The sequence below is a fragment of the Plecotus auritus genome (assembly GCF_963455305.1).
Source record: "Plecotus auritus genome assembly, chromosome: 13".
Taxonomy (NCBI): domain Eukaryota; kingdom Metazoa; phylum Chordata; class Mammalia; order Chiroptera; family Vespertilionidae; genus Plecotus; species Plecotus auritus.
The window spans coordinates 3,955,373-3,971,884 of NC_137779.1; the positions used below are offsets into that span (position 1 = coordinate 3,955,373).

General features: G+C 42.2%; 1 protein-coding gene across 3 annotated transcripts in view; it reads right to left on the minus strand.

Moving 5' to 3' along the window:
• Window positions 1-3,255: 3,255 nt before the first annotated feature.
• The window catches only part of TBCEL (tubulin folding cofactor E like), a 74,613-nt gene continuing 61,356 nt past the window's right edge, over window positions 3,256-16,512 (minus strand). For all 3 annotated transcript variants that reach the window (XM_080650191.1, XM_080650193.1, XM_080650192.1), the window contains one exon: window positions 3,256-6,488. In XM_080650191.1, coding sequence (XP_080506317.1) covers window positions 6,170-6,488 — 319 coding nt within the window. In that variant the 3' untranslated portion in view covers window positions 3,256-6,169. The remainder of the gene's footprint in view (window positions 6,489-16,512) is intronic.

Here is a 16,512-nt window from a genome sequence, read left to right on the forward strand (position 1 = left end):
CAGTGTCACTCTTTTTCTGCAAATTATTTGGCCATGTTTCCACAAAATCACTTTTTATATAGATGGTGTAACCGTACAGTCCTTGAAGGTGAAATTGTGTTGCTAAGCTTTGTATTTTGAGAACTTGACTACAGTGAGTGTGCAATAAATGTTTAAATTGAAAAACAAAATTCTGGAAAGACACACAAGAAACTAATAAAAGATGAGTACACGGGTTAGAATGCGATTTTCTAATGTATACCTTCTTTGTTTTATTCAGACTTCTTTTTGTAAACAAATTGAAATTTAAATCAAACTTTTAACACAACCAAAGCAATTCATAATGTCCTAGTTGTATTCTGTAATTGTGGAGTAAAGGTTACACCTGCCCTCAAATGTTTCAGACATCTCAGAAAACACCTTTTCTTCTTTAGTGTGTTCAGTGTCTGCCTCCTCTTATTCCCATTCTTACTTATTACCTTAAATGTATTACTTATAGTGACTAAGTAACTTTCCAGGATGAAGAGTCTGGGAAAGACTCAAATTGAAATTGCAGTGTAATTTTTTGGCAGGTCTACATCTTGCCGACCATTACAGATAATCTGTGTCTTCTATTTTGCAAACAATATTTATGTTCTTCTCAAGGCTTTCTTGAAACTTAAGGAGAAACAATAGCAATGGCAGCCTCATCCTTTCCCATAAACAAACCTTTAATACAGGCTGCATTAGATTATAAACATAGTTTTTCTCCTATAAATACCAATTTTAAGTTTACTTGAACACTGATGCCTCCTTGATAAAAGTCTGAGTTGGAACCAAGTGACCTCTCTCACCTTTGTCTTCTACTGAAACAAAGTTTTAAGGCTCTAGAACAGCGGTCAGTGACCTTTCCGACCACCAGTTGGCGACCGCTGCTCTAGAATGTTCTCAGATTAAAAACCAACTTATCAGTTTTCTTGCGTCATATTGCTGGTTTACTTATTCTTGTCGATAGCACCCAAGTGTGCAATCTGGACTTCAGAGGAGCAGTGAACAACGGATCTGTACCAGCACAGCGTTCCGGTCTGTAAGTGGCCTCAGGGCTAATTACAATTTGGATTTAGAGCCATCAGCACATCAGTGATTTTCTTGTAGAGCAAATAAATGTAGTAAATAGATATTGAGGAACATCTCATTTTAGTGTTTTAGCAAAACGTAAGGATTAACAGTGAACGTGTGTGTGGAAGGTTGTCGAGAACTTAGCAGCAAGTGCTGTGGCACAGCCGTCAAGGCGTGGATCCCACAGCCAAATGAGAGCACTCAACAGCCACCAGCAATTCTCGTTTCACCTGTTTAAAGAGGACTGTTTCCTTTATTCTAGTCTGCTATTTATTGGCTTAATTATGTCGGCCACTGTTTCAGTCTTTGAAATAAAGTTGTAAAAACACCGCTAACTCAGCAGAATAATGCTGACCCTAGTGCTGTGTTGTTTTCTTTAGTTCAGAGTAAGGTGGGAGCATAAGACCATGCTCATGGATATTATCTTCATATCTATACTAATAGGGTAACATGCTAATTAGACTGGATAGACCAGATGTCTTCCGGATGTCCGGAACTCCTTCAGGACAAAGACGTGGTGGCTGCTAGGGCCGAGTGAGGGCAGGAGCTGCGGTGGCCTGCAGTGGCAGCAGCAGCAGGATGGGGGCGGTGCCTTCCCCTGATAGGCCCAGTCCTGGGGTCCTGGTCTCAGGAGCAGGGAGCCCAGCTTCTGGTTGAGCCACACTCCTCCCCCCACCGCCCCCCACCCCTGCTCAGCCAGAAGCTAGGCTCATGGCTGGCGAGCACAACAGAGGTGGCAAGAGCTTCTCCCGCCTCCACGGCAGGCGGGCGGTAAGGAGCAAGCGGTCCTGGACTGTGAGAGGGATGTCTGAGTCCCAGCTTAGGCCCAATCCCTGGGGAGTCCTGGACTGTGAGAGGGCACAGGCTGGGCTGACCGCCACCCCCCCCCCCATACATGATTTCGTGCACCCGGCCTCTAGTGTGTGTATACACACACACACACACACTCACACACATATACATATATATATTGAACATTTTAGTAGATCAGTTTGTGGGGGGGGGGGAACTAAACATTTCTAATGTTAACACTCATATTTTTGAAGGAATCAGAAATACATTATATTTTAAGGAAATACAATATGGTATGTTATTCCTTTCATGGATTAACTCAGTTCCTAATTCTCAGTTACCTGAAAAACTTAAAAGTAGACGAAATGACTGATGTTAATATTTAATGACCTATATAGTTTTTTTGAGAGAAATAAAGCAATCTTTATTCAATAAGATTTTATATAGTATTAAAAAACCTACAAATCAACCAATGAACTCATATGTGTATATGCATAGCCCACGGACACAGCCCTATGTATGTTTTAAAAGTTATCTGGCCAACTTTGAACTTCAAAGTGCTAAGTCTAAGCTAAAGAACACATTCTTCTCCAGAGAAGCGCTGGGAAGAAAAGGTAACCTTGCTTGTAACATCCAAGTGCAGGTCCACAGCGTTTCAGGGGGCGTGGGGGGGGGGGGGTGGGCTGGAGTGCAGGGGGGCTAGGGGCGCGGGGGGTGGCTAGGGGAACGGGGGTGCGGGGGAGGGGCTAGGGGGGCGGGCAGGAGTGCGGGGACACAGGGGGAGCTAGGGGGGCGGGCAGGAGTGCGGGGGGGGGGCGCGGGGGGAGGCTAGGGGGCGGGCAGGAGTGTGGGGGGGCTAGGGGGGCAGGCAGGAGTGCGGGGGGCGTGGGGGGGGGCTAGGGGCGCGAGCAGGAGTGCGGGGGGGGGGGCGCGGGGGCGGAGGTGGACTCGTTCAGCCGCGCAAGGTGGCTCCTCTGGGCGCGACGCAGACACAGTGCAGCTCTGGGGCCCCAGTTCTCGGCCCAAGGTTAATCCGCAGCAGTTTACCAGGACATTATTGATAAGCAGGTAGCACCCAAGTGTCCAAAACTCGAATCCTTATAGGAAATTATTTTTCAAAGGGAAAGAGTGGCACGAATTTCTACCTCAAAACAAGACTTCTGGCTCCACCCGCACAGGGGATGTGGCCGCCTGAGCCGGGGCTGGGGCGCCTCTGCTGAAGCTGGCCTTTCCCAGGTGCTCCCTCCGCGTTTCGCTTCTAACTTTAGCAAAATCCGATTAAGTGTGTGAAGATGGCAAAAGTGTTCCCAGATAGGTCCGTTTTTCATAAATACACACAGACATCCATCGTGACACGCAATCCAGAAAAAAACCACAACACAAAGAGAACGTGGACTTGGATTTTTAATTTTTTTAAAGATTAACTCTCTCTATATATATTAATAAAAAGTGCAAAGAACATGTTTAAGTTATATTCTGAAATAAAATATATATTTCCATCAACTGCAGGAGACAAGCGGCAGGAGCCGAGGCCCCTCCGCTGACCATGCGCGCCCCGAGGACAGTGCTCAGGCGCCGTAACCCGGGGTCCGGGTGCTCTGGAAAGCAGTTCGTTTGTATGTTCAATCCAACATGGAACAGGGAAACCAGACACAAAGAAATGCCCCGCGGAGAGCGGCTCGGGCAGCACGGCCTGGCACCCCGCCCGGTGGTGCAGATCACAACCCAGACATGTGACCGCAACCCGCCCACATGTGCCTGCAACCCCGCTGAAATGTGCAACCCAGCTGACACGTGACCGCAACCCCGCTGAAATGTTGGGCTAGAACTGAGCTTCCATTTTGTTATGTAAACAGAATTTTTAAACACAGCATAGTAACATTAGGCCCTGTTACACACAGCTCCTGTTTGGGGTTGATTTTCATCAAAAGGTTCAAAAGAAACAAAGGGGTTATATAATGCCTGCTGCTTTCTTATGTATTTACTGCAATAGGTTGCAGAAACAATAGAAACTTCTAAAAAGACACACAACTCTACCTTAGCCGGTTTGGCTCAGTGGATAGAGCGTCGGCCTGTGGACTGAAGGGTCCCAGGTTCAATTCCGGTCAAGGGCATGTACCTTGGTTGCGGGCACATCCCCAGTGGGAGGTGTGCAGGAGGCAGCTGATCGATGTTTCTAACTATCCCTCTCCCTTCCTCTATAAAAAGTCAATAAAATATATTAAAAAAAATAAAAAGACACACAACTCTGAACTTATTTTCTCTAAAACACTCTGGGATATTTCAAATAAAAAAATTGATTTCTATGTGGTTTCAGCAGCTACATGCTCACATCGAAAGAATCCCTTGGTTTTGGTTTAGATTTCTTTTATTACTCCTTTCCTTTCCCCTAACTGAAAGGAATGTCTATTTTAGAAGACAGGCAGCAACCAAGCTGTAATACCGGCTATGATGGCGTTCTGATCATAGATATGCTCTCACTGAACCTGGAGGAAGTCAGTATCAAAACACAGAGAAAGCAGCAATCAATCACGCATCACTTGTAGACTCCAAGGTCCTTGGTGTCTCCCTCCTTGGCCTGTTACAAAAATAATTTTGGTTACAAGTGTCTGCGCAGCACCAATTTTATTCCAGAAGAAGCGTCTTTACTCAGCCGCCCAAACAAGTCACAAGTACACATGCTCAAATCGCTTTTCTCACTTCTGTAACTCTAAAAGACCGGTAATTTTATTAATTTTGTCTCAATCAAAAATTATTCAGCAAGTTTTAAAACCATCCATTATAATGCCCTACAACACCCACACCCACAGAGCAGTCCCCTGCCACGCGCGTGTGTAACAGAAGTGCACCTGCCGTCGCAGGCAGGCCCGTAACAGTACAAAAGCATCGCATAGAACTCTGTCATATATAAAATATCTTATCCATTGTGACCATCCCACTTATGATTAAAGCATAACCTAAGTGTTCCCTCTGCCTTCTGTGGGGGACAGTCAGGGGCCACACAACCTCAAAAAATAAGGGTGCATCTATCTCCTTGGCTGACAAAAGCAAAGGCTCAGCTATCCTGTTCCTCTCTCACACGCGCCGGCACTCATGCACACATACACAAAGCCTCCACAGTTTTAATCTTCATGACACTAGGGCCACACTTTTGCCCACTTCCAAAAATATGCCAGGAAATTGTGATTGCAAAATAATGACTCTTATCTATGTGCAGCGTGGCCCCACGGCCCACCTTCTGACTGGGAAGGACCGAGTCCCGAGAGGAGACGAGGCCTCGTCACCTCAATCCCTTTGGTTTCCACCTTTACTGTTTCGGTGAATGTAGATTGGACTCGGGAGGCCTGGGTCAAGGGCTTTACAAACACTGAACCTGAAGTGCGTAAGAGAATAAATATCTGCTATCAGGGCATAGGAAACTTTAAAAAGTAACAGTAATAAACACAACACCATACACATGAAGAATTACAAGCCACCTAAGAAATTTCCTAAGAAATTCACAGGAGTGGTGGGATCAATTAAAAGGTCCAAAACCACCCGAATGATTACATTCTCTGAAAAATCCTGCCTGTGCACGCCTCCTGCCCGCCCACGCTAAGTCTGTCTGTACACATGGTGGACCAAGAAAAACACATTTTAAAGAAAGAGCCTGTACTGACTGACAAAGGAATGGGACAAATCAAGACTTCAGAGCAGGGAAGGAACTAGATTTCAAAGAAAAGTGCTTTCAATATGCTTCTGCAAAAAATCTGACTGGGAGGCAATTCTGAATTTGGACACTTGTACTTTACTCATCAATCAGAGTGGTGCTGCAGGGGCGACCAAGTGAAACTGTGAAACAAGGAGGATCCTTCCATCATGGCGTCACCAAGCCCCAGGCGAGAACTGGAACCAGAGCTCCTCCGATTCTAGTTCCCATCTTCCCCACAAAGGGCAGGCGCTGGCCCTTCCCACGAGGACCCTCGGAGGGAGGCACTGCCCATGCCGCCCTCATCCTCATGGGTCTGACGCAGCAGGCGGCCTGGTGCGCACAGTAAGACGGGGTTTCTCAGTCATCCTTTTGGGAGGGAGGGCACACGGGCTGGAGATGTGGTCAATTCTGCCGGCAGAGCTAAAGAAATCTTGGTAAAAAATACATCAAACAGCCCCCCACCCATTCCAGGGGTGGGGGATACACCTCCACCCCCTAAACAAAGCAAAGCAAAACCAAAGCAAACCCATCTTCTCCCTCCTAAAGAAACCCGGGGAACAGTGCCCTGCGGAAGTCCTGGGGGGGGGCGGTGCAGTCGGGTCTGAGAGGTCACTTGGTTTTGGACTCCACGTAGATCTTATCTCCATCCCTAATGCCGAAGGAGTGCAAGGCCCGAGAGCTGTACTTCATCTCCTCGGGGCCGAAGGGCGCCTCGTGGTCAAAGTGGTAGAGCAGCATGCTGCTCGGGGGCAGCTGCACGAGGCTTTTTAACTGTTTCTTCAGTTCTGCGACGGTCTGGTCCAGGCGGATGCTCATCTCCTCCACCTGACCGTTAAAGTGGACTTCCACTTTCGCACTGCTCTGGGGTCTTAGATCCACTTCTGCCAAAGGCTCCAACTTCCCATATTTTGTGATCAGTTCGTGATACCTGGAAGGATAAATAGGCAGTGTGAGCTGAAGCCACTAGCAACCGGAGCACAAGCTATTTTCCAACTCCTGGTAAATCACACAGCTGTCCTCAGCATCTTTCTGACATCCCAGTCCCATGTCTGTCTCCGTGTCGGATGACCTGCAGGATCTGTGCTTGGAAATGCTGCCCCGTGAGGCTCACAGTGAAGCCATGTCCTGTGCACAGCCTCCCCTGAAGATGGTCCCGTGCTTGCTGTCCCTTCCTGCGTAAGAAGAGGCCCAGCGAGGAGAACAGAGCCTGGAGAGGACGCTACGGAACCAGAGAGGAGTCCGGTGTGTAGAGGGCGCTTTCCGGGTGCATCATAAAGGAGGCCGGGTCTGAGCCCTGCTCCTTGGTAAGAGATGGGAAGAGGGAATGGGCCAGCGGTTCCTGAACCCGGAGAAGTCACATCTCACAAACACCCAGGGTGTGTAAGCCTGTTCGAATGATCCAGCCTAGTCTCACTGGCTACAATACAAGGAATTTGTGGGAGAGTCAAGAATAAATTCTTGTAAAAAAGTGGTAGATGGGGGATACAAGTTCCTTGATCAAGGCAGTAATAAAAAGTAAAAAATACCAAGAGGAAAGTGAATATAGAGGGGAGTCTAGGGCTCCCAAGATAGTTTCCCACGTGGAAAATATTGTTCCCACTGTCAGACTTGGAGGACCTGACTTTATTGAGGAAGCTGAGCAGTTTCCTAAAATCCAGAGGGAAAATGCTGGGAAGATCCGATATGAGCTTCACTATGACCAAGACTAACAAGGCTAACTCATGATCAGAATACCATGGTCACATAAGATTATTCCCCACCTCTCCCCCCTCTACTTTTGGTTTTAACTTAGTTAAATCGGTGCTAAATTAAGGTTGGCCGGAACTAGAAGACACAGTGAGATGGTCAGAGATGGAGGCAAGCAATTCCACCACAGGAGAGACAGGGTAAGGCCAAGTGGCACTGGCCTTGGAGTCGGAGACTCCCTTACGATTAGCCATGTGACTCTCTTACGATTAGCTGTGTGACTTGGGTACTCACTCAATCCTTTTGGATTTCAGATTTCTCATTAGTAAAACTGGGATAATAAATCTGCCCTTCCTACAAGACAGTCTTAAAAATTATATAAAACTAGAGGCCCAGCACACGATTAAATCCTGAGCGTGTAGGGTCCCCTAGGCCTAGCTTGCCATCAGGGCCATGTCCGCCGCTCCGCGACGCCTCGCATGCTCCACAGATGCTGCTGGCGCCCTGCCCCGTGACGCCTCGCACGCTCCGTGGACACTGCTGGCGCCCCCGCCTCGCCCACTGCGAGAGCATCACGACCACAGGCCTTTTACGATACAGATAACACCTTGTAAATTAACTTCGTAACAAATAAAAAAATATGAACGTTACATTCCTACTGTTCTGGAATTTACATTATTAAAACACACACACGCCTTAGAAAATATATAATTAAGTATATTTAGATAGAACTTCTTGGAAAAGGTAGGGTTATAATGAAGCAAATTACAGAATCTTCTCCTCCCAGGACTTGAGCCCCAAATAGTACTTTTAAAAAGGGTAAAGAAATCACCAGCAGCAATTAACAGAAGAAGAGATGTCAACCAAAGGTTGTCATCATCAATTCAATGCCAACAGGAGTCCCCATATTTGGTGTGGCAAAGGGGGAGAATTTATTCAGTGAAACAGCTCAGCTGTGAAAAAGCTCAGCTATAGAACAGTGTGGCTGAGACCGCTCAGGTATGAATTGCTCAGACAAAGTGGCTCAGGTGTTACAGCTCCAGTCAGGGGAAGGCAGTCATGATGAAAACTGAACGTGTACTCCACTGAGACAAAGGTGAAGCTGGTTATGTAGAGAAGAGTGTCTGCACCCAGTCCCTGATTGGTCCATTTGTATGCAAATAAGGACTCCAAATCTACATTAGTCAAATAGTACTGTCCTGATTGGTCAGTGAGGAGCAAATGATATATAGCTACACAGCTCCAATTAGACAAGTAAAGTCTCAGTCCTATTGGTCAAATTTCAATCCTAGGAGCTCTCTTTTAAGGGTCAACTGAGACAGCAGGAGCCCAGCGCAGGAGGCGTGGCCGCCCTGTCTATGGCTTTCCCCTGAAATGCAGAGTGCACGAGACTTCTGTAAATAATGGCTGTTAGACTCAGGAAAAACTCCTATTTGGCAGGTATATTCTTTCTTGGGTCAACAGAGGGAATAACCTTATTGCTATAACCTTTTAAAAGGAAGAAAGATCTGAATTAGTGGTAAGCTGTGGATGCATAAACTGGATGAGCTTTCTCATTTTTCTGTTCCAACCTCTTCCTGAAATACCTTCCTGAACTGCAAAGATTGGAACTGAAAACTACATTTCCCACACTCCTTTGCAGGTAAGCTTTAACTACTATCAAGCACATTCAATACCCCTGGGATGAGAAATAATGAATCTAGCAGGCACAATTTGGGGAGAGGCTTCCTAATTACCAGATTGTAGTTCAAGCAATGTGTTTCTGGCCGTAGCTTGCTGATCTCCAGATCCCAGCTAAGGTGGTGTGACCCAGCAGCAGGACCTCACTTCCTGAGTCTCTCCTTATGGGTTCCTGCAGAGGTAGCACTGCCCTTGGCCAGCTGGTTCTGTGGTAGCATTCTAGCGCCAGACCAGTTCTAGGGAGACAGACCTTCCAAAGATGTTGTCAGCACCTTATTTTCTGTATTAAATTCCTTTCTTCTAAAAATAGCTGCTGTGAGGTGATGTAGGGGAATGGCAGCATGCAAGATTCCCTTGGTCTCTCCCCTTGAATTTTCAACAATTTCAACAGCTATAACTCAACAAAGGATTCCCTGCTCAATGCACAAGTCACCTGAGAGATCCATGCATTGAAACATCTAAAGGTGGGTAAGTTGGAACAAACTGGGGAGGTGAGAAGAGAGAAGAAGAAATCCAGTTGTGGCTGGTACTCCACTCAGCTGGGAGGAGCAAAGAGATTCCATGGACACTCCTGCAGCAATGAGTAGTACAAGCTGTAGCTGAGCCCCGACCTAGGCAAGGACACAGCATGGGGGTACGACTGTGGTTGTCGGGTGATCAGCATTCCCAACAGAGAAACAAAGCCACAGAGCCCTGACCCTCTGCAGCCTCCCTTTGCGCTTGGTGTCAGGCTGCAAAGCACATTATCTGCAAACCTAAGAACAGGTACTACAGAATCACTTTATCCCTGAGCAAAGGGTGCACAGTCCCGGGGCTGGGTGCAGGGGGGATCCCGTAAAGGTCTAAGGTCATCATTACCAGGAGGGCAAAACAATGAAGAAGCTGGCCAGTTCCCCAAGCCCACCCCACCCCACACATTATGGCTACACAGATGGGAGCCTCTCTCTGGCTGTGGAGGACAACACTGGGATTTCACAGAGCTAAGAAAACTTGTGCTATTCAGTGCCACCTACTGGAAAAGAATAGAAAGACTTCTTCATATTAATCTGTTAGAGAAGTGCCACTTACACACTGATGTCGAGACAGAGAAAGAATCCATCAAATGCCATGAATAAACCAAGGGATCAAGGCAACTTAGAAAGAAACTGAAAACTCTCCAGAAAGCAAAATTAAAGACATGGAAATATGTGATATAAATGACAAAGAATTCAAGATTGCACTTCTGAAAATACTCAATGAGATGTAAGAAAATGCAGGCAATTTAGTGAGCTCAGAAAACAAATCAACAAACAAAATGAGTACTTTACCAAAGAGATTGAAAAAAGAACTAAACAGAAATTCTGAAGATGAAGAACTCAATAAAAGAGATCAAGAATGAATTAGCAATCACAGGAAATAGAGTGGACCAGAGGGAGGAAAACATTAGTGATATCGAAGACAGAAATCTAGAAATGATGCAGAGGGAAGAGAGACCTGAGTATGAAAAAAAAAATGAAATGAGTCTACGAGAACTATATGACTCCATCAGAGAGAGCAATGTAAAAACAGACATACCAGAAAAAGAAGAGAGGAAGAAAGGAAGGAATGAAGAGCTTATTCAAACAAATAGTTGATAAAAACTTCCCAAACCTATGGAAAGAGCTAGATCCTAGAATCCAAGAAGCAAATAGAATACCTAATTACCTCAACCCAGAGGCCTTCTTCAAGGCACATTGTATTAAAACTGTCAAAAATTAAAAGAATTATCAATGTAGCCAAGGAAAAGAAGAAAGTAACCTATAAAGAGAAACCTATTAGAATATCACCAGACTTCTCAGCAGAAACTCTACTAGCCAGAGGAGAGTGGAACCAAATGATCAAACTACTGAAAGAGAGAAATTACCAGCCAAGAACAATATATCCAGCAAAGTTATCATTTAAATGTGAGTGAGAAATAAAGACTTTTCTAGACATACAGAAGCTGAGGGAATTTATCACCAGAAGAACTTCACTGCAGAAAATACTCAAGGGGGATAGTCTACCTGAAACAGAACGAAAGGTCACAAAATTATGATTATGAGTAGTATCACCAACAAACAGCATAAACAGGGATAACCTGTGACAATAAAAACACCAAAGGGGAGGGGATAAAGGTCTGAATTTGCAAAGGATGGAGATTACATGCACTCAAGAGATAAAGGACTACTGTATATATGAAACTTTCTTTTTCATAAACCTAATGGTAACCACACACACACACAGCTTAAAAAAAGAAGAAACAGAGGAAAGAAGTATAGAATACTACCAAATAAAAACAGAAACACACACAAAAAGAAGTACCAGAAAACAAAATATAAATGGCTATAGGAAATCCTCACACATCAATAATTACTTGAAATGTAAGTGGATTGAATTCACCAATAAAGAGGCACAGCATAGCAGATTGGCTCAAAAAACAAAACCTAACCTTTTGCTGTCTTTGTCAGATGCATATAAGCTGCAAAGACAAAGACAGACAAAAAGTGAAAGGGTGCAAATAAATTCTCCAAGCAATTAACATCCACAGATAAGCAGATTTCAAAATAACAAAAGACAAGGATGGACATTTTATAATGAATAAGGGGACACTAAATCAAGAAAACATAATACTTCTCAATATATATACACATCATCAAGGAGCACCAACATATATAAAGCAACTACTAACAAATAAAGAGAGAAATAGATAAGAACACATAGTTGGGGACCTTAATACTCCATTGACAGTACTAGACAGATCACTCAAACAGAATATCAGCTAAGAAATATCGGCTTAAATGACACATTGGAACAAATGGATATAACTGACATTTACAGACCCTTTCATCCCAAAATTTCAGATTCTGCATTTTTCTCCAGTGCACATGGGACATTCTCAAAGACAGACCCTATGTAGGGTAACAAAACTAGCATCAACAAATTCAAGAACACTGAAGTGATACCAAGCAGATTCTCTGACCACGATGCTTTGAAATTAGAAATCCATTGAAAAAAGGAAGTAAAGAAAGCCACAAATACGTGGAGATTAAACAACATACTACTAAAAAATGACTGGGTCAAAGGAGAAATAAAAGGTGAGATAAAAAGATAGATAAAAAGATTTGGAAACAGCCTAGGTGCCCATCAGCAGATGACTGGATCAGAAAACTATGGTACATCTACACAATGGAATACTATGCTGCCATAAAAAAGAAGGAATTACTACCATTTGTAGGCACTTGGATGGAATTAGAGAGCATTATGCTAAGTGAAATAAGCCAGTCAATGAAAGAAAAATACCACATGATCCCACTCATTTGGGGATAATGAAAAACATTATAAACTGATGAACAAAAAGATAGTTACAGAGGCAGTAAAGCATCAAACAGACTGTCAAATTACAGCGGTAAGGTTAGGGAGAGGTGGGGGAAATAAGAGATCAACTGAAGGACTTGTATGCATGCATATAAGAGTAACCAACGGATGCAAAACATTGGGGGGTGAGGGCATGTATGGGAGTGGGGTGGGGGTGGGGGGCAATGGTAAGATATGTACACATATAATACCTTAATAAAAATTTGAAAAAAATAAAATAAAATAAATTAAAAAAAAAAGATAGAGAGACAAATGAGAATGACAATACCAAGACTTCTGGGATATCAAAACTTCTGGGATGCACTGAAAGCAGGTATAAGAGGGAAGTTTATATCACTACAGGCCTATCTCAAGAAACAAGAACAAGCCCAAGTAAACAACCCAGCATTACATCTTAAAGAACCAGAAGAAGAACAAAAGCACCCCAAAGTCAGAAGAAAGGAAAAATAACAATTAGAGTACAAATGAATGAGATAGGGAAGAAAGAGGTTATACAAAACTTTAATACAATAAAGAGCTGGTTCTTTGGTAATATTAATAGAATTGACATACCCTTGGCTAAATTCACTAAAGAAAAAAGAGAAAAGACTCATATAAACAAAATCAGAAATGAAAGAGAAGTTACCACAGACATCCCAGATATTCAATACTAGGATACTATGAAAAATTATGTATATGCCACCAAATTCAATAACCTAGAAGAAATGGACAAGTTCCTAGAAATATATAACCTGAGATTGAATCATGAAGAACTGGAGAATCTAAATAGACCTGATCAGCGGTGAAGAAATTGAAGCAACCATCAAAAACCTCCCAAAAATATAAGTCTAGGACTAGATGGCTTCACCAGTGAATTCTACCAAACTTTCCAAGAAGATGTGAAACCTGTCCTTCTCAAAATTTTCCAAAAATTGGAAGAGGCAATACTTCCTAAATCCTTTTATGAGGCCAAAATAACCCAGATATGGAAACCTGGCAAGGACCATATACACAAAAAAACTACACACCATTTTCTCTGATGAATACAGATGCAAATTTCCTAAACATAGTACCAGCAAATCAAATACAACAATACATTAAAAAATTCTACATCACAATCAAGTGGGGTTCATTACAGGGGCGCAAGGAGGGTTCAACATACACAAACCAATCAACGTAATACACCACATTAACAAAACAAAGATATATGACCTTATCAATAGATGCAGAAAAAGCATTGGATAAGATACAACATTTACTTATGATTAAAATGAATGTGTATAGAAGGAAATTACCTCAACATAATAAAGACCATATATGACAAACCCTCAGCCAACATCATACACAAATGGTGAAAACCTGAAAGTTTTTCCTCTAAAATCAGGAAAAAGACAAGGATTGTCCACTCTCACCACTCTTTTAAAAAATAATAATAACAACAATAAAAAATATATATATAATTTCAGAGAGGAAGGAAAAGGGAGAGCAAGCAAGATAGAAATATCAATGATGAGAAAGAATCATCCATTGACTGCCTCCTGCACCCCTCTCCCCCACTGGGATTGAGCCCATAACCCGGCTATATGCCCTGACTGGGAATCGATTGTGACTTCCAGGTTCATAGGTCAATGTTCAACCACTGAGCCACACTGACTGGGCCTCCCCACTCTTATTCAACATAGTTATGGAGTCCAAGCCATAACAATCAGGCAAGAAAAAGAAAGAAAAGGCATCTAAATTGGAAAAGAAGAAATAAGTATTACCTTTTGCAGATGATATGGTTCTGTATATAGAAAATCCTAAAGACTCCACAAAAAACTATTAGAAACAATAAACATATTCAGTAATGTTGCAGGATACAAAACAAATGTACGAAAATCCATGACTTTCCTATATATTAACAACGTAATTTAAGGGGGGGGGGGGAGAAAAAAAACTCACTTAGCAATTGCATCCAAAGAATAAAATACCTAGCAATAAACTTAAAGGATGTGAATGAACCATATATTAAAAACTACAAAGCATTACTAAAAGAGGTAGAAAAAGACACAATGAAATGGAAAGATATTTCATGTTCATGAGTTAGAAGAATCAACACAATTAAAATGGCCATATTATCCAAAGCAATATATGGATTTAATGCAATGCTCTCAAAATCCCAATGTCATTTTTAAAAGAAATAGAACAAAAAGTCATCAGATTTGTATGGAACTACAAAAGACCCGAATAGCCAAAGTAATCCTGAGAAAGAAGAATGAAGCCTGAGATATCACACTGCCTGACTTCAAATTATACTACAGAGCTGCGATCAGACCAGCAACCTTCTGGTGTATGGGGTCACACTCCACCCAACTAAGCTACCTGGCCAGGGCTATCAGAATTTTCTCAATAAATTGCTAAAAAACGAAAACAACACAAATGTACTTCAGCTGATGGATGGCTGAATAAACTGTTACATCTATATAAAAGAATATTACTGAGCAGTAAAAAGGAATCTCACTAGTCATATACATAAAACAAGTGAATTTCAAATGCATCAAGCCAAGTAAAAGACACCAGACACAAAAGGCTCTCTACATCTCCTTTCAGCAAAGGTTAAAACTAAAGAAAAAAATCAGCAAAAAGAGATTTGAACAAAACAGTCAATCAATAGTATCTAATTGAGATCTATAGAACACTCTACCCAACCACAGCAGAATACACCTTTTAGTAAAGCATCCCTGAGACAGTCACCAAGGTAGGCCATAAAATAAACTGTAAGACCTTTAAGAAATTGAACTGCACAGGGTATGTTCTCTAACCAAAATGGAGACAAAGCAAAAATCAATAAACACTTAAAAATCCTTAGACACGTGGAAATTAAATTTCTAAATAATTCATGGGTCAAACAAGAAGACACATAAAAGAAAATTAAAAAAACAAAAGTTAATGAAAATAAAAATATATCAAACATGTGAGATGCCAGCAGTGCTGAGAGTAAAATTTATAGTACTAAATATTTATTAGGAAAAGTCTCAAATCAATTATCTACATTCCTACCTCGAACAAACAAACAAACAAACAAAGAGCAAATAAAGCAAAGAGAAATAACAAAAACAGCAGAAATCAACTTTTTAAACACACACACACACACACACATATTATTGATTTCACAGAGAAAGGGAGAGAAAGAGATAGAAACATCAATGATGAGAATCATCCATCGGCTGCCTTGTGCATGCCCCCTACTGGGGATTGAGCCCACAACCTGGGCATGTGCCCTTGACGGAAATCAAACCTGGGAACCTTCAGTCTGCAGGCTGATGCTCTAGCCACTGAGCCAAACAGGATAGGGCAGAAGTCAATTTTTAAAAAGTAAAACTACATTAAAAACTACAAAACATTGTTGAAAGCAATTAAAGATGACACAAATAAACAGAGAGATTCCATGTTGATGGTTTGAAATACGTAATATTATTAAGATGCCTAAACTACCCAAAGCAATCTACAGATTCAGTGTAATCCCTATTAAAATCCCAAGGTACTATTTTGCAGAAATAAAAAAAAAAATCACCCTGAATTTCATATGTAATCTCAAAGAACCCCAAAAAACAATTTTGAAAATTAAGAATAAAGTTAGAGGACTCACACATCCTTAATTCAAAACATATGACAAAGCTACAGTAATCAATATAGTGTGGTACTGGCATTAAGACAGACATATAGACCAATAAAACGGAATAGTGGGGCCGGAATTAAAACCTCATGTATGAAGTCAGGTGACCAACAATAAAGATGCCAAGACCATTCAATAGGGAAAGGGCAATTTCTTCAACAAATGGTGCTGAGAAAAATGCATATCCACATGCAAGAAAATAAAAGTGGACCCTTACCTTATACCATATACAAAAAAAAAAAAAAAAAAGTAACTCAAAATACATTTAAGACCCAAAACTATAAAACTCCCAGAAGAAAACATACAGAAAAAGCTACATGACATTGGTCTTGGCAATGGTTTCTTGGATTATTACACCAAAAAACACAGGCAACAAAAGTATAAACAGACAAATGGAGAATAAATCAAACTTAAAAAGTTTTGAGCAGCAAAGGATACAAAGAACAGAGCAAAACACAACCCACAGGGGTTAATATCCAGGATTTATAAAGAAATCCTACAGCTACACAACAACAAAAAGAACTTGATTAAAAAATGGGCAAAGGACTTGAATAGATATTTCTCCAAAGACGACATACAA